Source organism: Pseudoliparis swirei, chromosome 15 (assembly GCF_029220125.1).
Source record: "Pseudoliparis swirei isolate HS2019 ecotype Mariana Trench chromosome 15, NWPU_hadal_v1, whole genome shotgun sequence".
Classification (NCBI taxonomy): Eukaryota; Metazoa; Chordata; class Actinopteri; order Perciformes; family Liparidae; genus Pseudoliparis; species Pseudoliparis swirei.
In genome coordinates, this window is record NC_079402.1 from 18,077,378 (window position 1) to 18,099,857 (window position 22,480).

At 41.9% G+C, this 22,480-nt stretch overlaps 2 protein-coding genes and 1 long non-coding RNA gene across 3 annotated transcripts in view; all 3 read left to right on the top strand.

Annotated features, from left to right (window-relative positions):
• ntng2b (netrin g2b) overlaps window positions 1-22,480 on the top strand; it is a 67,294-nt gene that overhangs the window by 36,347 nt on the left and 8,467 nt on the right. The window contains 1 exon segment of the mRNA XM_056432030.1: window positions 677-706. Within this exon segment, the coding sequence (XP_056288005.1) occupies window positions 677-706 (30 nt within the window).
• Window positions 12,767-14,409, top strand: LOC130204972 (uncharacterized). The gene is made up of 3 exons (XR_008833845.1): window positions 12,767-13,904; window positions 14,045-14,221; window positions 14,374-14,409. It is a non-coding gene; the product is annotated as an uncharacterized LOC130204972 (long non-coding RNA).
• LOC130204971 (uncharacterized) lies at window positions 18,509-19,851 on the top strand. The gene is made up of 2 exons (XM_056432031.1): window positions 18,509-19,273; window positions 19,777-19,851. The coding sequence occupies exon 1, from the start codon at window positions 18,605-18,607 to the stop codon at window positions 19,250-19,252; it is 648 nt and encodes a 215-aa protein (XP_056288006.1). The 5' UTR covers window positions 18,509-18,604; the 3' UTR covers window positions 19,253-19,273; window positions 19,777-19,851.

Sequence of the window (22,480 nt, forward strand, 5' to 3'; positions counted from 1 at the left end):
AGACACACACACACAGATACACACTCACATACACCTATACCTGCGCACACACACACACACTGCAAAGAAAGGCTCTATTGTCCGTCCGTCCTTTTTCTCCTTTAAAAAAAAATCATGCTGTTGCTTTCAACTCAGCTTTAATGCCGACACACAACTTCAGAAGCCATCGCCACCCTTTTAAACTCCTTTTAAATCCCATTAGTGGAATTTTAAAAATTAAAACCCGCTTGTTAAAAATCGTACACAAAATGGCCACGGCTCACGAAAAACAGTTTTGTCTCCACAGGCTGCATTATGCATGCCAGGCTACCCCCCCCCCCCCCCCCCAACTATAAATACAATCTCGGTAAACATACAGGAGAGGCACACCGTTTTGATTCGAGCCGTGCAAAGTGGCACAGCTCTCCGAAAACATACATATATAATGAGGACTTCTGAATGTGAGCTTTTTTTTGGGGGGGGTGGAAGAGTAACGGGGTGAATTAGGGTGGATGGAGGAGGCGGTGCAAGCCCAGTAATTACTCCAGGACATTGAGAGGTGGTCGACAACAAATTTTGCAGAACAGCTTTTAAGCCGCCGGAGTCTGATGAACGAGGCAGAGTCGAGTCTTTAGGCAAATTGAATGCATAAATAAATACGTTCTCATCTCCTCTCCCTCTTCTTATTCTCTTTCAGGTACAATTGCTGGTTCCCCCTCCGGTTCCAGTAAGTAATAATGCAACGCAGGGGAGGTGGAATTCCATCCTCTCTCTTTTTCTCTCTCCCTGCATTGTGTCTCCCCCCTTTTTTTCGTTGCGTTGTTTTCTAAATGTAAGTTTTAACCCCGGAACTCGCTTTCCGCACGCCTCCTAAACCCTCCCCCTCTCCTGTGATGTTCATCCGGCTCTACGCTCAGTCGTTTTCTCTTTCTCCTGCGTCTCCTCTCCCCGCGCTGCAGCTCGGGCCCCGTGCGCTTCATTATTAATAGGCCTCGCTGTCGCCGTGTCCTTTCATCACAGCACATCACACTAACCTGCGCAGGAGGAATTCTTCCACAGTTCCTGCTTTTCGTATTTAGACTAAAGACACGGCTGCAGATGGATTGAAGAAAGAGAGGTGTGGGGGGGGGGATGGGCGATGGATTGAGAGCAGCAAACGGTGCTGAGAGAGGAAAAGACAGACGAGAGAAGCTGGAGAAGGATGTGGGCACATAGTGTTGTAATGCAGTGTGATTCCGGGTGAGGAGCTCCGGGAGGCAGGAATAAAAGGGAATTTGATTAGGGATTCTCTCTTTGGAGAGGCTCTCAGCCTCCGAGCTGTTAGACAGAAACGATCGGCAAAGTGGCAACATCAACCCTGACAGCACTGGGCTGTTCTCCACATGGCCGGACAGTAAAAGGCTGATGCATGGATAGACTGAGCAATTGGACTGCACTGCAGAAGTCTCCTTTTCTAAAAGGTCTCCTCTCACAATTAGATACAAAATAAGGCGTATGATTTATCAAAGAGACAAATGATGCTTGCTAATGGGCTGATAATGAGTTTAGTTGTTCAGTTTCAGGTTCCCACAGATTCAGTTTCTCTTTGTTAATACCTCATTTCTACCTGAAGGTGAAGATGAGACAGAGGGTGAAGCTAAAGATGAAGCAGGGGGGGGGGTGAAACTGAAGGTGAAGTTGAAGCTGAAGGTAAAACAGAGGGTGAATCAAAGAGCGCCACAACCATCTCTGAAGCTGAATGCTCCCCGGCTCTTACCCATGAGCCCTTTGGCCGTAGATACTTAGTAGAGAAACACATGCCACCCTGCAGAAACATCTGCCATTGCAGAGCGGTCATTTGAATGGAAGTCAATGGGTTTCATGACATTTCGAGAATACGGCGTCACTTTCCCCTTTATCTGTCTTCCTGCCAGATAGTTTGACAATGAGGGAAATGCCTTTATTCGCTTTGCTGCGGAGAGTTCAATCAAAAGAGTGACAGCGGTCTCCTGTCGGTGGGTCAGAGACGAAGCGACAGTTGCACCAATCCTCACGGTTCCATTTACCCCGAAACCAGAAAGCTCTTTTCCTCAAATACACCCCAAAAAAACATTAATTTCCACAAGTTGATATTTTGTTTGTATTGTTACTTTCACTTGAGAAAAGGATCTGACCACTTCTGGCCCCAGCTGATCACATGACACAGCAGACGTGGTGACGACGCACATGCGTGTGCGTGCGGTTGTGCGTGTTTGTGTGTGCGCGTCCATCAAACACAACTCGCGCTGCAGCCTCCTAGAGGTCTCAAGCTCTGCATTTCCCTGGTCGCCTCTATCTTCTGACCTTAATGCCAGACTTGTCCCGTCTTGAAAGCGCCTGGGTGTCAAACTGTGTGGACATTTAGACTTTATTTGTTCTGACTGACTGATTTCCAGCGGCCCGGGATGGACGCGAACAGATTCAGTCAGCCGCTTGAATGTACAGTGAAGTGGACCTCAAAGCCCAGCTCGCCCTCGTCATGCTAAATTTAAACCTGCCATCTCGGTCGCCAGCGGACCGCTCGCGTTCCACAGCAAAAGCACTTAGGACGTGGGAGGGGCTGGGATTTCGGCACCGCTGTGATGTCGTCAGACTTCCTTCCTTTTTTTTTGTCAGAAGAAAATCCATTGGGAGTGTTTTTTGTACAGCGCAGCACTTTTGTTGCTGGGCTGACATCAGTGGGGAAGTCAGAGAATTCACTGATTATCTGTGATTTAGAAGGGACTGACAGAAGCTTTGACGATGTAGAAACGGTCACAGTCCTTTGAAAGCTTTTTAAAAACCGCTGGGAAGGACACAGAACATCACATGTAGACTTTTGTTTTTTACAGTCATAATGTCATTATTTGAACTATATTTGATCTCCATAACATGAATGTAATGTACAGATTATTTTGTGATTTTTTTTTAATCAACACTACAAAAGTCAAAAGATATTTAATTAATTATCCTAAAAACTAAGAAAATAAACAAAGAAATAACATTTTAGGAGCTGAAACCAATGAATTTGTGCATACAAATATTTATTATTTATTTCCTGATTTGATTTAATCCATTTAAATAATTGGCATTAAGCTGTATTTTTTTTAAACAAAATTATTAACTACATTTAAATACAAAATTATTATTGCATTACATATATATCATTAATTAACAGCATTTCCAATATATGAAAAGTAAAACTTAAATACTCAGTTGCCCTTCTGGGACATCGGGACAAGGAAGATCATACTGGAGAGTATTCCTGTCTCTTTTATCCCAGGTTTAGAGAAGTGTATTTGGCTTGAACCTGACCCTGATGTGTGCAAAGCCTTGTTTTGTGTGTGTGTGTGTGTGCGTGTGCGTGCGTGCATGTGTGTGTGTGTGTGTGTGTGTGTGTGGAGTTCTGGCAGGCATATGGAGCAGTTCAGTAAAACCCATAAATCATCTTCATCCCCTCCTTTTCCTCCCGGGGATCTGAGGTCTTAGGTTCTCTTCCCACAGAGCGTCCGCCATTGCTGTTTGTACACACACACACACACACACACACACACACACACACAGGCGTTATTGTGAGGCTGAAGGTCCTGTGACGTTAAAAACTAGATCAGATGACAACATTAGTTATCTTGAATGATATCATCTGTAATCTCAGTTATCTTCTCTGACTCTCAACTGCATTTGAACATGCACTCAAAGCTTTTATGTTACTTTAAAAATATTAATAACAACACTATATGTGGAGAGAACACGTATGACTTTATGTTAACTATTTAGAAAAGCGTTAAAGCAGCCTGGGAGTTCATTTTTCAAAATGTCCCTTTACAAATTACATTTTCAGGATTATTACTTTTCCCACGACTTTGAAAATGCAAATCCCAGTTTAGGTGACAAGAAGTTCAATCATAACATTTTGACTAGAGTCGGTGCAAATGCATCCTAGTGCACATTACAGCAGGACTTATGGGTTGGACAGCATGTCATAATAGCTGCCCCCTTTGTCGTGTCCCTGTCCCAGTTAAATCACCGAGCATGCTCAGATGAGGATTAGCGATCTATTGCCAACAGAGTCTGATCCATGGAGCCCGCAGCCCATTGGTCCGCCGACAGATGGGCGTTGAGCGAAGGGGGAGGGGAGGTCAGACGGACCAAATCCTCCAGCCCAGTCATTCAATTCAATTCAATTCAGTTTATTTGTATAGCCCAATTTCACAAATTACAAATTTGTCTCGGAGTGCTTTACAATCTGTACACATAGACATCCCTGCCCCAAAACCTCACATCGGACCAGGAAAAACTCCCAAATAACCCTTCAGGGGGAAAAAAAGGGAAGAAACCTTCAGGAGAGCAACAGAGGAGGATCCCTCTCCAGGATGGACAGATGCAATAGATGTAATGTGTACAGAAGGACAGATTTAGAGTTTAAATACATTCAATGAATATGACAGAGTGTATGAACAGTTCATAGTAGGCATATTCCACGATGGAGACCTCCACGATCCATCAGGCAGATGGCGGTGGGGAGGAGGAGTGGGCGGAGTCTCAACAGTGGGCGGAGTCTCAACAGGACAGTGGCGTAGTCAGGAGCAGGAATTCCACGACCCAGACCTCGATGATCCATCAGGCAGATAGGATCTATGCCGTCTCATAGGGTCCGATGACCCCATGAGACGTGAAGTCAAGGACTCGGGAGAAAGCAGAGTTAGTAACGTGTGATTGAGAGATGAAAATTCATCCTTAAGGAGAGAAAAAAGAGGAGATAGGTACTCAGTGCATCCTAGTGCATACAGCTATCCAGCCACCATGACCCCACATGACTTCACCTTCCCATGTCTGTTGAATAACCTAAATAAAGGAGCAGCAGACACATGCGGACAGACGAGTGTTTGCAAACTCACGGGCCCTGGAGATGGACGCACCTCCGTCTGCCCTCCGTCCTCTTCTCACATCCCCGTCTATTGAAATCCTTGCATTTTCACGAAGATTGAACTCGCCCTCAGACTGAGAGGGATTGGATCATGTCTGGAAGATCATGTGACATATTAAAAAGATACATGCTCTCACTCCTCCTGCCGCCATTAGGTGTTCTGGGGAGAAGAACAAAAAAACGTTAACTGATCCTGAATCACAATGACTTCATTTGTGCGGCGCTAAATCAACGCCCAGCACTCCGGTAATAAACGATGAGAATGCTGAGACTGACGAGTGGCATTAAACCTTCTTGTTATCATTTATCTGGCTACATTAATACAAGTGACAAATGATCTCATTATATGCAAATACATTTGTGTGGAAGGACACCGACAAATTTGTCTGAGCGGGGACTGGACACTGCTCGCTGACGTGTGTGTGTGTGTGTGTGTGTGTGTGTGTGTGTGTGTGTGTGTGTGTGTGTGTGTGTGTGTGTGTGTGTGTGTGTGTGTGTGTGTGTGTGTGTGTGTGGTGGGACAGTTATTGAGTTCATCTGTGCAGACAGACAGGCACATGTCCCAGGATGATGTAATGAATCGGCTTAGATTATTAATGCATTGCGTGAGAGAGGGATGGCGCTGTTGTACGGCTGGAAATGTCACTAAGACCTTGGCCCTGCTGTTTTTTTGTTTATTTTTTATTTCTACTTTTACATGCAGAGTCCATTGCTTCCAGCGGCTCCATTTCTGGAGTTGGAAACTCACATTTCATCTCTCGAAACTCCCATCACTCTGATCCAGGTCGAGGTATGCACACACTAGGGAGTAGGAGACTAGTCGCGATTGTAGTGCGATTAAACTAGAAGTGAGAACTGTGAAAGTGTGATGGTTAAAAGTTAAGTGAACTCCTGCTTTCATTCATGATGATGATGAGCGTACAAAACTCCGACTACGATGAAATGGAAGCCTGCCAGATCCCTCTTTATATCCGATTAATGCTCTCTCTATGTACATTTTCCAACTGTCTAATATTTTTTTTTTAATACATACTTTAATATAGTGGGAAACACGCTGCTCTCCAGGCAACAGAATGATTTTAACAAAAATATATGTCGTCATTTAGATGTGAAATTAGTTTTCTAGGATAAAGTGGTGTCATAACACCGCCGGTGAGTTACAAGGCAGCTTTGATTCTCGTTCACATCAATCATATTTTTTCAGTCTTTACTATCAAGTACTATCGTACCAGTAAATGAAGTAATTATATGATATTTCTCTTCTTTTTACAACATACATATAACATAGCATGTATTCATGGTGCAGCCAAAAGTAAAAAAATCCCCCTCTCTCTAAATAATCTACATTAGTGAAAAATAGGATGATCAGTCAGGACATCGCAACAGTTTAAACACAGCAACTTGTACCAGTAGTTTAATCTATTCAAATTATGTCGTCGTCAATTTATTGCACCTCCTGCAGTACTTTTATTTTTAGATCATTAATTCATTAATCACTGCTGTGAAGGTGAGAGATTAACGTGCCATTATCTTTCATCTCTCAGATTTAGAGATGACAAAACTGAGTGTGTGCAAACACATATGCACACATCCGTACACACTGGAAGTGTAAAACAGATTAATACACTTTGACAAACACTGTATGTTTTCATTTTACAGCCATATTAACAATAGTCACACCTTTAACAGTCACTGTGTTTTGCACACAAAAAATAATACACAATTTCCAGCACTGAAAGGGTTTTGAGTTTAGCCTCTCTCAGCAGTGTGAAATCACACCATCATTGTGTGTTCTCACTTCTGTGTGTGTATGTGTGTGAAGGTGCATGTCCTTGTGTGTGTGTGTGTGTGTGTGTGTGTGCGCACGGTTGACGAGGGAAAAAGGGAAAGCAGGCTTTCTTTGCACAAACAATCTGATGCTGCATCTCTTATGCTAATGCCTTAGCCCGCTAGTTCCTCATTGCATTTCCATTCTCTGTCCTCATGCAACTGATGCAACAGGCCCAAGAGCTTCACCAGCACACACCAGAGCTACAGACAGCTCAGCCCTAGTAACTGACAGTGCGATACACACTGTTAATCATCCTCAGCACCACCATCCAATCACAACAGTCCTGTCTCAACTTCACCGTCACGACACTGAGGACGTGCCCTCAGAGCCAAGGCCTAGTGAGAGAGGAGGTAAGCACCCATAGCTCTAGTAGAAAGTAGACATAGAGTACAGTGTACAGGGTGACAGGAAATAGAATAATCTCATTTAGAACTAGAATGGGCACTCGGTAGAGCGCATACCTTCGCATATCACAAGATTGGGCATTGAATTATGAACATGTTGGCATTAGTTGCATGCCAATTGGATAACAATTTACCGTGCTATGGTAAAAAGAAGATTTTGACCTTTTCGTGACCTTGACCTTTGACCCGATCAATCCCAAAATCGAATCAAATGGTCCCCGGATAATAACCAATCATCCCACCAAATTTCATGCGATTCGGTTTAATACTTTTTTAGTTATTCGAATAACACGCATACAAATAAATAAATAAATTTAAAAAATGAATAAATAAATACACGGCGATCAAAACATAACCTTCCGCATTTTCAATGCGAAGGTAATCAGGAGATCATTTTCATTTCCAGGCAACGTGTTTTTTTTTCTTTCCGAAATTGACATTTTTCTCGAGGTCCCGAGCTTCCAGAATCTTACGTTCAGCATGTCAGAAACGCGTATTCAATGTAGGTAGTGGGTAGTGAGTGAGAGAGTGAGTGAGTAAGAGAGTGAGTGAGGGGCCGTATATGAGCGCTGGCGGTGGAAGGTTGGCGAAAAAGTCTGCGTTCAGGTGACATTCAGAGACATTGAGAAGATTGCGGAGCGTCAGCCACAGATTCAGAGCGGCGGAAAGATATGAAGAGGTAACAGGAAAGAGAGAGAGAGAATCAGGACTAAGCCCCAAACATCCCCCTTGACATTAACCTCAATTTACTGCAGTAGAGGGCAAACCACTACGCCATGGAGCGGCATTAATCTATTGAGTGTCAAGGTATAAATAAAACAATCACATGGTCTTTGAGGTCCCTTCTGTCAGCAAGCGGGAACCCTGAATGCTCCGTCTGCCGAACCGGCTGAGATGAATGCCAACAGCAGTTCGAATCACTCCTACCCCCCAACGTAGCATAGGTTACTGAGATTTTATACGTTTACGATCATTTCGCGTGTTTTTATGCTCTCATTTTGCATGTATGCAAGTGTGTGTGTGCAGCTGTGACTGTGTGAGAGAATAGGTCCAGTGGGGCCCAGAGTCATTGTTGAGCAGAGGTATGCAGGGGTTACTTTGACGAGATGAAGTGATGGCATGATGCCAGTTGTGTGATATGGTTCCAGGGTGCTGTGAGAACAGCTGTTGGCATCCTATCTCACTGGAGCCTCGGGGATGGGAAGGGGAGAGAGTGGGTGGGAGATAGCCGGAAGGGGGACGCTCCGCAGGGGAGCAGGATGCCCAAGAAAAAGAACGATAGACGTACATCGCCTGTATAAAAAACCCTCAAGGGGAAACACAGATGGATGCTTGAAGCATCATATTCTCTGGTGGTCTAGTGATCATTGGTCCCTAAATGACGTACACGGTGTGGTCGCTTCATTTGATTGGTTATTTATATTTCTTGTCTTAATCACCCGTATGAGGAGGACTGTGGTGATTTAAAGAAGTGTACCGGTGTTGCAGTGAATGGAAAGGTAAAAGGAAGAGAGAGCTTAAAAATGAACCAGTTTCACATGCCTATTCTTTCATTTGTAGCCCGAAAAAACTTGAAGCAAAGGATCCTGGGAATGGCATACAGCTCTCTGAGAAAGTAAAACACAGAGAAAAAGAGAAAACTTGAGCCCGAGACAATTAAAAATGCAGTAAAAGTAGGATGTGTGTTCTAGGTTGTCTCTCGTATTGATTTGAGATAGTGTGAGTGCACCACTGAGCATATTAAATCTCAACATAAGGAGCTGCACCCATGAGAAGACGTGACTGAACACAGCATCCTCCGAATATTCTTATCAAATACAGGAGCAGAAATAAGAACAGAAGAGATATTTTTTCGATTATGGAAGGAAACAAAGAAACAAATACATACAAGGAGTTAGATGTACTAGTCAGAAAATGTCATGACATTCAGATAAAGGGAAGTACATGTCATATCTTTCAAAAACAGAGTGAAAACGGAGGATTGAAGGAGTTTCTCAAGCCTCTCTGACGTTCAAAGCTTTTTTCCCAAACCCAGGGCTGAGGCCCCTGATTGGTAATCCACTATCTGACACAGAGAGAGACGAAGAAGGAGAAAGGGAAAACAAGGTCCCGGAGGAAGACGAGAAGGGGGCAAAAGACAGAGGATATCAGTAATCTTTACCCACTGCAGTAGCAGCCTCATTATACAGTTCTTATTGTTCGCTTTGCTTAGCAGAGAGCATGTAAAATACCTCACGCGATATCTTGTTGTCTTAATAATGACTCTGGTGTGTCAGTCTCCCACAAAACAACATCCAAATCTAAGCACAAGGAGGAAGGGAAGGACGAGAAAGAAAGAAAAAATAAAATGACAGGTATTGCTCTATTATATGCGATATTCTTGTAGATTTATACACTGTAGTTTACTTTTGGCGCGGTAAATACACTGTTATCACGAGTTAAATTTGACAGCTCACAGTTAACAACAACTGGGGCCAGAATTGGAAAAACGGCAAATTCATCTCTCCACTGACCTGATAGTCTGTCACTCAGCATCAGCGAATGAGCTGAATCATAATTTTGGCATATTATTTATCTGGCTGACGGGATGAAGTAAAAAACGGATAAAGAATGTATTTCTTGTTCAAGGTCTGTTGCTGAGTAGAGAGCATATAAATATATAACACTGGATGTTTTTGCTTGTTATGTCACTAACTGTTGTTGCGCATCAGTCTCCCTCAAGTCTGAGGAACACGCACATAAGACCCATGGCCACGAAACAACAACCTCATCTGAGCGCGGGGAAGAAAGAAAAGGTGAAAGGAAAAGTATCTCATTTCTGTGTAGTGGTAGCAATGTTCTTATAGTTTGATAGATTGTAGTGAACACATATTTAGAACAGTAGAAATATAGCTTTTTGCGTGACAACTGTGGTTTAAATGAAGTAAGAAAAGAAAGATTCCACTTTGATGTTAAAAGTTATATTGGCGTGCAGACAACATGCAGATGTTAAATATTTACCCCAAGTTAACTTGACCACTAGAAACAACAGGAAATGTGGCGAAAGTTGCCTTTTGAGTGCTATGAGAGCCAATCAGTGCACTGTAAGAAAAGATCCTAATTTTACGGTAAATAACTCTAAATATTTACAGTAGTTTTACCTTTTTTTTAAATTACATACAAAACTCTGTGAAATTACAGACATTATCCGTAAATTAACAACCCAACTGTTAATTTAAGTATTATGCTAATAATTCAAAATAACATTTTTTTCCCATTTTTTTAAAGAAAAATGACTGTATTATTAATACAGTCTTTTTACCGTTTTCTTAAATGACATACAAATTCATGTAAAATAACAATTATTACCTGTAATTAAATGTGTAGCTCCTTATAGGAAGGTTTATTTCCATACTAACAATTTAACGATTTTCTTTGTAATTTTAAGGTAGATCATATTATATTTATATTAACATGTACTTTTACATTCAAACTCTGTAATTCTAAATCTAAATTTAGCTAACTTCTTTCATTTCATTAAACATCTACATATTGCAGTTTTTTCAAGAGTACAAAGTAGAAGAAATAATGATAAGTTTTGATACTTGTTCTTTAGAGGAGCATAGGGCGACCATGAGTATTTGCTGTTATTTGTCCAGAGTCCAATATTTGTAATCAGAACTGATAATAAATAAATTAAAAGAAATTCTGACACACTAACATCTTTTTAAACACACACATGCATACACACACACACACACACACACATACACACACACACACACACACACACACACACACACACACACACAAACACACTACTCTGCCAACTGACCCTTAACCTCCTAATTGTATTTTAAAATTAATCTTACATATTATATTTACCTAAATATAATACATTGACATCATGGGGTGAAATCGCCTCTAGAATCTTTACAAGAGGAAAATCCTTAAAACCAAACTTTTAGTTAATTTGTCCTACTTTCAACCAACTTAGATATGTGGATCCTCTTCAGATTCAAAGAGGAACATCTTAATATGAATACCCTAGAGTTTTGGACCGATAGCTCTGAGTTAAGGGCCTCAAAAAAAGGTCCAACGGGTCAAATTGGGCCGAATTCTCTTATATTCGCATATTTGTTGACAAATGCAAAAATGGTCATAATCTCCTAAATATTAGTCCTGGATATCCAAGATTGAACACAGACACTCAGGACAGGGCCTACAATGAGGTGATGGGGTGACATTTCCCCCAAAACACCCACAAGAGTTAATTGTCTGTCTGAAATCCAGGACTTGAAGAGGGTGTGTGGCTTTGCAAATCTGAGATCCTGTTAAGAGTTTGGGCTGATTTTAGCTTCTTTTTTTCGAAACATGTCATAGCTTAGCTTTCTTTACCAGGTTGTAGCCACTCCCAAATGGGACCCAACCATGTAGGCTGGCAATATCTAGCACTTAGCATCCCTGCTTGGCAGCGGTTTAAAAACCGAGAAGAACAAAAAATGCACTCCTTCAAAGGTTCACAAGTCCTCAAATGTTTGTAATATGACAAATCTCAATTATGATGTTCTACCAGTCTGTTGGACCAGTGCTCTGAGATGTTGGAGATGTCCTTCCAGTCTGTTGGACCAGTGCTCTGAGATGTTGGTGATGTTCTACCAGGCTGTTGGACCAGTGCTCTGAACTTCTCCGTAGTCTGCTGGGGGAGCAGCATTGTAACTGGAGAAAACCAACTGACTCACTAAACTGGTGTGGAAGGCCGGCTCCATCATTGGCTGCAAAGAGGACTACCCGGAACAGGTGGAGAGGAGGACATGAAGAAATGTTTGTCCATATTGGAGAACCGGACCACCCTCTCCACCACCTACTGCAGGGACAGCGGAGCACGTTCTCCAACAGACTGCTTTAGCTCTGCTTCACAAGGACAGACCGGAGAACATTCCTGATAGAGGAGAACATTCATGATACAGGAGAACCTTCCTAATACAGGAGGACATTCCTGAGACATGAGAACATTCCTGATACAGGAGAACTTTCCAGTTACAGGAGAACATTCCAGATTCAGGAGAACCTTCTAGAAACAGGAGAACCTTCCAGATACAGGAGAACCTTCCAGTTACAGGAGAACATTCCTGGCAACTATTAGACTTTACAATGAATCACCTCTGGCCAGATCCTCCTCAAATTGAACAACATCAATGAACATTGCACCGCTTTCACTTTATATACACTTAGATACACTGTATTTACTTTCATTTTTATTACTTTTTAAATTTCCTTTATTATTTAACTTCTTAAATGTAATATGTCCTGTCCTGCTATTTTATTGTATTGTATTGTATTCTTCTAAGAATCTAGTTACTAGAGAAGCAAATAGCACAGACAGAGACAGACAGACAGCCCGTCCAACAGAGAGAGAGAGAGAGAGAGAGTTCAAAGGAGAGGCCAGGTGTCAGTGATCAGTCTGATCACAGCAATCAACACAAAAAGCAGATTGAACTGTTGAACCCGGTTTCGCGCCACTTCTCCGCAGTTTGAGCGGCGCGCTGCTCTCCTGCTTCAGTGACTCAGGAAACGCCACAGAGGGAACGACAGCCTCCTGACATGACAGCTCTTCTTGAGGTAAGAATGCCAACTTAATTTAATTTCAGAGAGTAACGTTGTTGTATTGAACGGGCAACGTTTGTGACACTTTGAGGTTTCTACTCGGCTCTCCCATGAGGGGTTGAGCTAGCCTCATGTGAGCTAGCGGGTAGCTACTTTTGAATTCGAGGCATAGTTTTCTTCAGTTCTGTGTCGCCTTGGACATCAAGAGTAAGTTAACTTGGCTATCTGTTAAGTGTGAAGTGTGTTCACGTTTCTTTAACATCGTCGATGTAACGTAGGTTGTCGGTTTCTGTGTTGAAAGAGCCAACATTAGCTTACTTTACACATGTTAGCCCAGGTAATGTTTAGCTAACGCTCGTGTTATAGGTTCATTAGTGGCAGGTGGGTTAAGACACCTGAGGGGTCACGTGCTACACACTTCATCTAATAACCACGATTTTATTGAAGTGCTTTGAAACTGGTTCCAAGCAGACATGTAGACAAGCTCACAAATACCGGAGCGGTCAGTCCGGACAGTCACGTGACCAGACACGTTATTGTACGTGTCTGTTCACGTGACGTCGGGACTCTGTTCACGTGACCGCTATAAACTGCGCTGTGTCATATGCTGTCGGGACTGCTGTTCACGTGACGCTCTTTACGTGATGCTGTTGCCGTGGTCGGGACTCTGTTCACGTGACTGTTGTTAACATGACGCTTATAACTGCGCTGTGTCATATGCTGTCGGGACTCTGTTCACGTGACGCTCTTTACGTGATGCTGTTGACGTGGTCGGGACTCTGTTCACGTGACGCTCTTAACTTGATGCTGTTGACGTGGTCGGGACTCTGTTCACGTGACGCTCTTAACTTGATGCTGTTGACGTGGTCGGGACTCTGTTCACGTGACGCTCTTAACTTGATGCTGTTGACGTGGTCGGGACTCTGTTCACGTGACTGTTGTTGACATGACGCGTATAACTGCGCTGTGGCGGGACATGACAGCTCACAGCTCCTCAGAAGCTCCGTGAGCTGTCCAGTGAGGGGATGGTTTCATGATCAAATCTTCATTTACTGTCCACATTATCAGATGAGGACGTCACCAAAGAGTGTCCTTTGAGTCAATGTTTACATTTATGTCATTAAGAAGTAGAACATTTAGTTACCCATGATCGGATACAAGTTGTCAAGGATAAACGGAAGTAAGTTGTTTTAAGTTCAGTGTCTTAATTTAACAACAGAATACATTGTTATTGTTAGAACCACTTTTATGTTGTAAATGCTATTTAAAGTTATATTATTATTGTTAATCTTTTCTATTTTGTCTTTTTTCTGGCTGTAGAGAGAATCATGTCAGCCCACAGACAACCGGTTGACCTGTGAGTCTTCAAGCAGTAATGATGACTCCTGCCTTAAGTTCCAGTTTCCTGAACATCATGTCGGCATGAGATTCTGTCCCCACCTGTCTTCAGTCTGGACCCAATGATTCGGACACCAGTCTTGTCGAGGCTAAATTGAGGTAAGCGGTGATGTAGTTCAGTCTAGCAAATGATGGGTGCCAGCACAACTCAAACTAAAATATGTGGTGGCAGTTTTTTTTCTGATTCATTTTCACATTACCCTTTTCAACACTGATAATAACTAATTGCAAAACTTGCTTACATTTTTCAGATCAAGCATTGACGGAAAACACCCAAAGTCCATCACCGTAGTATCCACTGCAGCATATATAAAAGATATTAGTCCATTTGAACCACTATTGCTAAACCTTACATCGTGATTAATATTAGATATTATTTCTTAAGTACTTTAATGATCTTAGCAAAGCACTTTTTAAGACATTTCCCCACTGGCCATAAAAACTGGGAGCTTTTCCTTGACCTTCCTTCTTTTGAGTTGTATGGTGGCCCTGAGAGGTCAGGGCACTGCAACTTAATAAAACATGCTAATAGACAAAACACAAGCAAATTAAGAAAACAACTTCATCAAATTGACAGCACATGTGCAGCATTTAGAAAAAGCGCTGCAAATTCAGACGACACAACACGGTACAGAAAAGCGCTGCAAATTAAGAAAAGGTGTTTCAAGAGGGCACTAAATCGTGATGAACACGGCTTGGACAGGCTTGCTGTTGCTATGGTTTGTGACTCATGAAGTTATTGAAATGTGTTTCTGATGGAAGTGCTAAGACATGCACTAGGTGCATCTTTAAATAGGTAAACATTTAATTACTATCATTCTAAAAGCTGACTGTGTTCAGATTGACAGGATGTTTCATAAAGGCAACTGTTGGTACAGACAATTTCAAAATAGTTTGTTTAAGCTTGTTTAAAGGAATGGTAAGAAAACAAAGCTAACTTTCTAAGGACTTTCCAGTGAATTTGTTTGTCCTTCTCTTTTTTCCCCAGATGCACCGAGGATCTGGCTGATTACTGGAAATTAGGAAGATTGTTCTTTATCTGCACTGTCACTTCTGGTAAATATTTATGGACCTTTTGCGGTATGTTTTGCTTTGACTTATCAACTGATGGTGAATAATTGGTTGATTTTGAAAATGTACATTAAATAAAATGTTTTAAAATCAATATTGGTGTGTACTTTCTTTGTAATTAAGTTTCTAACTCCTAGTTAAATTGAAACATTGGAAGTTTTGTAGATGTCTAAATGTATTCACATTTTCACAGTAATCTCAAAAGCTTATATTTCATAATAATTGAACACTTTATTGAAGGTGTTTGATTGTAATAATACAGGAGAAATCTGTAAAATCACAGAATTTCACTGCAAAACCTTTAGAAATATCACTTTATCGAAGGTGTTTAATTGTAATAATATAGGAAAAATCTGTAAAATTACAGTATTTCACTGCAGAAGCTTTAGAAATATCACTTTATTGAAGGTATTTGACTGTAATAATATAGGAAAAATCTGTAGAATTACAGTATTTCACTGCAAAACCTTTAGAAATATCACTTTATTGAAGGTATTTGACTAATAATATAGGCAAAAATCTAAAATTACAGTATTTCACTGCAGAAGCTTTAGAAATATCACTTTATTGAAGGTATTTGACTAATAATATAGGCAAATTCTGTAAAATTACAGTATTTCACTGCAAAACCTTTAGAAATATCACTTTATTGAAGGTATTTGACTGTAATAATATAGGAAAAATCTGTAAAATAACAGTATTTCACTGCAGAACCTATAGAAATATCACTTTAATTAAGGTGTTTGATTGTAATATTACAGGAAAAATCTGTAAAAAAACAGTAATTTCACCGCAAAATCTTTAATGAAAATTACTGTAAATTTATGGTTTTCGTCCTTTATTTGAAGTAAGGTATTTTACCTTAAATTTACGGTTTTTGTTTGGCAGCCGTAGCTGCCACTCATTTGACCTTCTTTTTACGGGTTTTTTTCTTACAGTGTGATCTTTAAACATGTCATGTACGTGTATAGCTTACATGTAAATCTAAAATTGGTATGGAGTGACTGAAGCAAAAAAGCATCAAGAGGAAAAGACGGAAGTAATATGTTTCCAAAAAGAAATATGGTTTGTTAGCCATTTAGTTTGCAAAGATGTTTTACTTGTTATTTCAATAATTGTGGTGTTTCAGTTCCCCAAACATCTGAGGGACACGTACAAGAGACTCATGGCCACGTTCAAGAGACTCATGGCCAGGTAAAAGAGACTCATGGCCAGGTAAAAGAGACTCAGGGCCAGGCACAAGAGACTCATGGCCAGGTAAAAGAGACTCATGGCCAGGTAAAAGAGACTCAGGGCCAGGCACAAGAGACTCATGGCCAGGTAAAAGAGACTCATGGCCAGGCACAAGAGACTCATGGCCAGGTAAAAGAGACTCATGGCCAGGTAAAAGAGACTCAGGGCCAGGCACAAGAGACTCATGGCCAGGCACAAGAGACTCATGGCCAGGTAAAAGAGACTCATGGCCAGGTAAAAGAGACTCATGGCCAGGTAAAAGAGACTCATGGCCAGGTAAAAGAGACTCATGGCCAGGTAAAAGAGACTCATGGCCAGGCACAAGAGACTCATGGCCACAAAACAACCACCTCATCTGGTTACAATGAAGAAAGGGAGGCGCAGGATCATAAGACCAGGAAAGCTGAAACAACAGGTATTGTTGTAGGTAGTGGTGGCAAGTATCCTCTAGTTTGCTTGTAGTAGTAGTAAAATGTAGTAGAAAGGCTTGACTTTGACCTCAAATTACGGTAAAATATGGGATTGAATCTTAATCTCAATAGCATCATAGTGTAAATTGTATGGTTTCTGAAAAAAAAAGATATACAATTTCCCTCATAAGATGGTCTTGGTTTTAATGTTAATGATGATTGCGGTGCTTCAGTCTCCTACTAGTCTGAGATATATGACCATGAAACAACCTTGGCACGGGAAAGGTATCTCCTTTATATGTAGTGGTAGCAATGCTCTTGTTGTTTTACATACTGTTGTGAAATAAATATGCAGTAGACAAACGCTTATCTCAATTAAGGCTTGACTAGAAACAGCAACGAATAGATCTAGATATTTGCTCATTATTTCAATGACAATTGTCACGTTTCAGGAAAGGATTACAAATGTACCTTATGGTGTGTTGTTATTTCAATGACAATTGTTGCGTTTCAGTTTACCAGTCATCTGAAGGACACATACAAGAGTCCCATGGCCACGTTCAAGAGACTCATGGCCTTGCACAAGAGACTCATGGCCACGTACAAGAGACTCACGGTCAAGTACAAGAAACTCATGGCCATACACAAGACAGTCATGGCCACGTTCAAGAGACTCATGACCACGAAAAAGTGACTCATGGGCACGTACAAGAGACACATGGCCACGTTCAAGAGACTCATGGCCACGTTAAAGAGACTCATGGCCACGTACAAGAGACTCATGGCCACGTTCAAGAGACTCACGGCCACGTTCAAGAGACTCACGGCCACGTTCAAGAGACTCACGGCCACGTTCAAGAGACTCATGGCCACGTACAAGAGACTCATGGCCACGTTCAAGAGACTCACGGCCACGTTAAAGAGACTCATGGCCACGTACAAGAGACTCACGGCCACGTTCAAGAGACTCACGGCCACGTTCAAGAGACTCACGGCCACGTTCAAGAGACTCACGGCCACGTTCAAGAGACTCACGGCCACGTACAAGAGACTCATGGCCACGTTCAAGAGACTCACGGCCACGTTCAAGAGACTCATGGCCACGTACAAGAGACTCATGGCCACGTTCAAGAGACTCACGGCCACGTTCAAGAGACTCACGGCCACGTTCAAGAGACTCACGGCCACGTACAAGAGACTCATGGCCACGTTCAAGAGACTCATGGCCACGTTCAAGAGACTCATGGCCACGTTCAAGAGACTCATGGCCACGTTCAAGAGACTCATGGCCACGTTCAAGAGACTCATGGCCACGTACAAGAGACTCATGGCCACGTACAAGAGACTCATGGCCACGTTCAAGAGACTCATGGCCACGTTCAAGAGACTCATGGCCACGTTCAAGAGACTCATGGCCACGTTCAAGAGACTCATGGCCACGTTCAAGAGACTCATGGCCACGTTCAAGAGACTCATGGCCACGTTCAAGAGACTCATGGCCACGTTCAAGAGACTCATGGCCACGTTCAAGAGACTCATGGCCACGTACAAGAGACTCATGGCCACGTACAAGAGACTCATGGCCACGTTCAAGAGACTCATGGCCACGTTCAAGAGACTCATGGCCACGTACAAGAGACTCATGGCCACGTTCAAGAGACTCACGGCCACCTTCAAGAGACTCACGGCCACGTTCAAGAGACTCACGGCCACGTACAAGAGACTCATGGCCACGTTCAAGAGACTCATGACCACGAAAAAGTGACTCATGGGCACGTACAAGAGACTCATGGCCACGTTCAAGAGACTCATGGCCACGTACAAGAGACTCATGGCCACGTTCAAGAGACTCACGGCCACGTTAAAGAGACTCATGGCCACGTACAAGAGACTCATGGCCACGTTCAAGAGACTCACGGCCACGTTCAAGAGACTCACGGCCACGTTCAAGAGACTCACGGCCACGTTCAAGAGACTCATGGCCACGTACAAGAGACTCATGGCCACGTTCAAGAGACTCACGGCCACGTTCAAGAGACTCATGGCCACGTACAAGAGACTCATGGCCACGTTCAAGAGACTCACGGCCACGTTCAAGAGACTCACGGCCACGTTCAAGAGACTCACGGCCACGTACAAGAGACTCATGGCCACGTTCAAGAGACTCATGGCCACGTTCAAGAGACTCATGGCCACGTTCAAGAGACTCATGGCCACGTTCAAGAGACTCATGGCCACGTTCAAGAGACTCATGGCCACGTACAAGAGACTCATGGCCACGTTCAAGAGACTCATGGCCACGTTCAAGAGACTCATGGCCACGTTCAAGAGACTCATGGCCACGTACAAGAGACTCACGGCCACGTTCAAGAGACTCACGACCACAAAACAACCACTTCATCTGAGCACGGCATGAAAGGGCTGGACAAGCATAAAGGTATATTCTTTTACTGTTGTTGACCTGGAGTTGTATACTATAGATATGCAGTGGATACACTTTAACTACAAATACACTTGAAAACATGTAACACAAACAAAATCAGACACAGATACTTTTGCTTGCTATGTCAATGAAAAACAGTGTCTTAGCCTCTGAGACTGATGGAGGCAAAATCACAGCCTCATCTGTGCATGGAGGAGAGGAGCATAAAGAAAGTATAGGTGTTGTATGTAGTGGCAGAATTCTACAGGGATATGCTCGTGCTTTAGTTTACCTGTACCAAATTGCTCCATATCAAAGCTTAATTTGGTACCAACATTAGGAACAAATATGTTATCTGAGACTTAAGTTCAGAACAAGAAAAAGACAGGAGAACCAGGTAAAAAACACAAATATACATTGCTTATTGCCTATGTACAATTTTGGGAAAAAAGAGCATGTCAAATCCTCCTCAATGATGCATTTGCTTATTATGTTTTTTTATAATTCTGTTGTGACAGTTTCCCACATCTCTGAGGGACACGGACATGAGACTCATGGCCACAAAACAACCACCTCATCTGGTCCCCGGGAAGGTATCTTACATATGTAGCGGTAGCAATAGTCCTGTAGTTTGATATACTGCAGTGTGTTTGAAGTAAAGGAAATGTGCAGCAGCAAATATACTCTCACCGTGAATTAAACTTGATAGTTCACAGTGAAAACAGAAACTGGGAACAACAAATGTATCTAAATTTATCTCCAACTACGCGACACTCTGTCAGTCAACATACGCTGTAAGGCAAAATCTTTATTTGGTACCAACTGTCGCAGGAAGGAAGATGCATTTGACATCGAAAAGGCTCTTGAAAGACACAATGTTGTTTCTGCATTCAAGATCATTAATTTTAAATATCCTGAAGTTAGCTAAACTGATTGTAGATAGCAAGTGAGTGCAATTGTTTGGTACTTTTAAAATAAAAGAGAACATTTTATTGTGCTAGATAGCGATAAGAATCCTTAGTCCTTTAGTCAATTACATTATGTGTGAATAGGATCAATATTAACGGTTTCTCACAAATCAGTGGATGTTGTTGTCTTTTCAGTCCTTTCCAGTTTGGTAAAACAGCCTGAGATAATCTGCACGACGTCAATACAGATTGATTTGCAAGTTGTTGCTCCTTTGTAGAGCACCACAAACCTGAGAGAGGGAGGCATGAGACCCAGAAACACACTTCCAGGAGAGAAGATGAAGACAGAGAAGAGAGAGAAAAAGAAAGAAAGAAAAAGAGAGGTAGAATTGTTTTTTGAGATAGCACATTGATTCATAACTGTTTGCCAATGTGGGACCCAAAATGTATCCTGAGGAGATTAATAGGTGACACAATATTGCGTTTATTGCTCCATTAAATGTGGGTGTTGTAATGATTTGAGCTGAGAGTTAAGCATCATTTTCTTGGTTTAATCTACAAACTGACATTTTTATTAATAATATTCACTTTAGGCTGTACAGTTTAATAGGTCTCTGTGATTTTCCTAAATAAATATTATATAAATAAGAATATCTTCAAGACAAACGCTTCACATGATTTAAGAGTTTGAAGTTTGCCCATCTGTCATGGCAGTGTAGATGTTAACATTGATTTTAGAGCACTTTATTGAGTTGTAGTCTATAAAGTGGTTACAAGTTTGAGAGTTCATCCTTGACCTTGGTGACACGAGGCTGATGAAACATTCAATCAGAAGCCCCAGAACAGCTACTTATCTCACCACTAAAGTTTTTGTTGGGGAGTTAAACAACTTAAAAAGTCAATCTTTTTGGAGCATTTAAAAAAATATTTATTTTAAAACAATCCACATCAGCTTTTGCAGCACAACAGTAGATCCTTGTATTCAAGCCCTAATAAAATCTCCAGGATGACTTTGGGATTTGGTGCTTCCAGTTAGGAAACACTGCACTAGGTGAAGATTATGTCAGCTTTAAAGAACAAAGCAACCCCCTTCTTTGAAGTAGAATCCAGTGGGAATCCCACCCACCTGATCCATAGGACCTCTCTGAAGTACTGATGCCCACCGATACCTGCCCCACTGCTGTAGCGCCGAAAAATGACGTGGAGATAAATCTTAAACAAAGATTCCTTCATCCCTCAAGGGCTCCTGAAACTCTTGATCTCAGGAGGGCCTCGGGCCAGACAGGTGTATGGGATCATATACGGTGAATTCAGAGGTAAGAGGCCTGGTCTGAACGTAAGATACAGACAGGAGACTCACGCTCGGTTAAATCCTCTAATTCTTTCGATCGTAAACTCTCATTTTACTGAAGTGTGGATGCTGTTTTGTAAGCAGCAACCTGTGGAACAATTCCTTTCATTGCATGTATGTGTTTCTCATTTTCTCACTCTCTTCCCTATGCGACTCCCTCTCGGTTGAATGTTTTGCTTTTTGTGCATGATCAAGGTAAGTGTTTTCGACTTAAAATTCATATAAAACCATCTACAATTGCAGACATTGACATTGCCGTTTTTTTATTTAAAAAAAAGGGTTGCTTGTTAGCAAAATGTGCCATTATTCCTACAACCTCAAAGACTCTTTGATGAGGGCAGCTCTCTTACTTTCTCTCAACGTAACCATCTTTCACTAAACAGTTCACAATTGATAAACCGAAATGAAGCAGCATCTTAACGCCTAACGCTAATTTGTGTAACTGTGTCCCATTGCATCTCTCGTCTGCGGAGTAATTGGCCATTTATATTTAATTAGACTGTTCTCCACCGCTAGCATGCCTTCCTCGGTGCTGAGAGAGGCACTTTATGGCGCTGCACTCGCTGGTTTCCTTTTAAACCAGCTCATTAATATTTCAGCTGGCATCATCAACCAAACAATAATAAAATAATAATGTGACGGCTGATTAAACAGCTAAACTCCGACTTTTTAATGTGCATTTAAATGTGTATTTGCATAAACATGCCTGGTAAACGCCTCTTTAGAGGACAGGGATGCCTTGCAGCACACTATATTACGGGCAACTTCTAAAGCGTAATAAAACCGTAATTAGGTCCCAGCTTCAGCAAAGATAATCGGAGTGAGAATGTAAAGCAACACATGCTGCACAATGCAGATCCCACAGTAAATTATATCAGGCTTTCATTTCTCCCTCTGTGGAAAAATTACACAAAAGGTCTGCAGCGTCTTGCTTTTTTTAACTTTGGTTTTAGGGTGTGAAAT

Coding starts and splice junctions, on each gene's coding strand:
- LOC130204971 (XM_056432031.1), top strand. CDS start 18,605: ATGGGCACGTACAAGAGACTCATGGCCACGTTCAAGAGACTCATGGCC.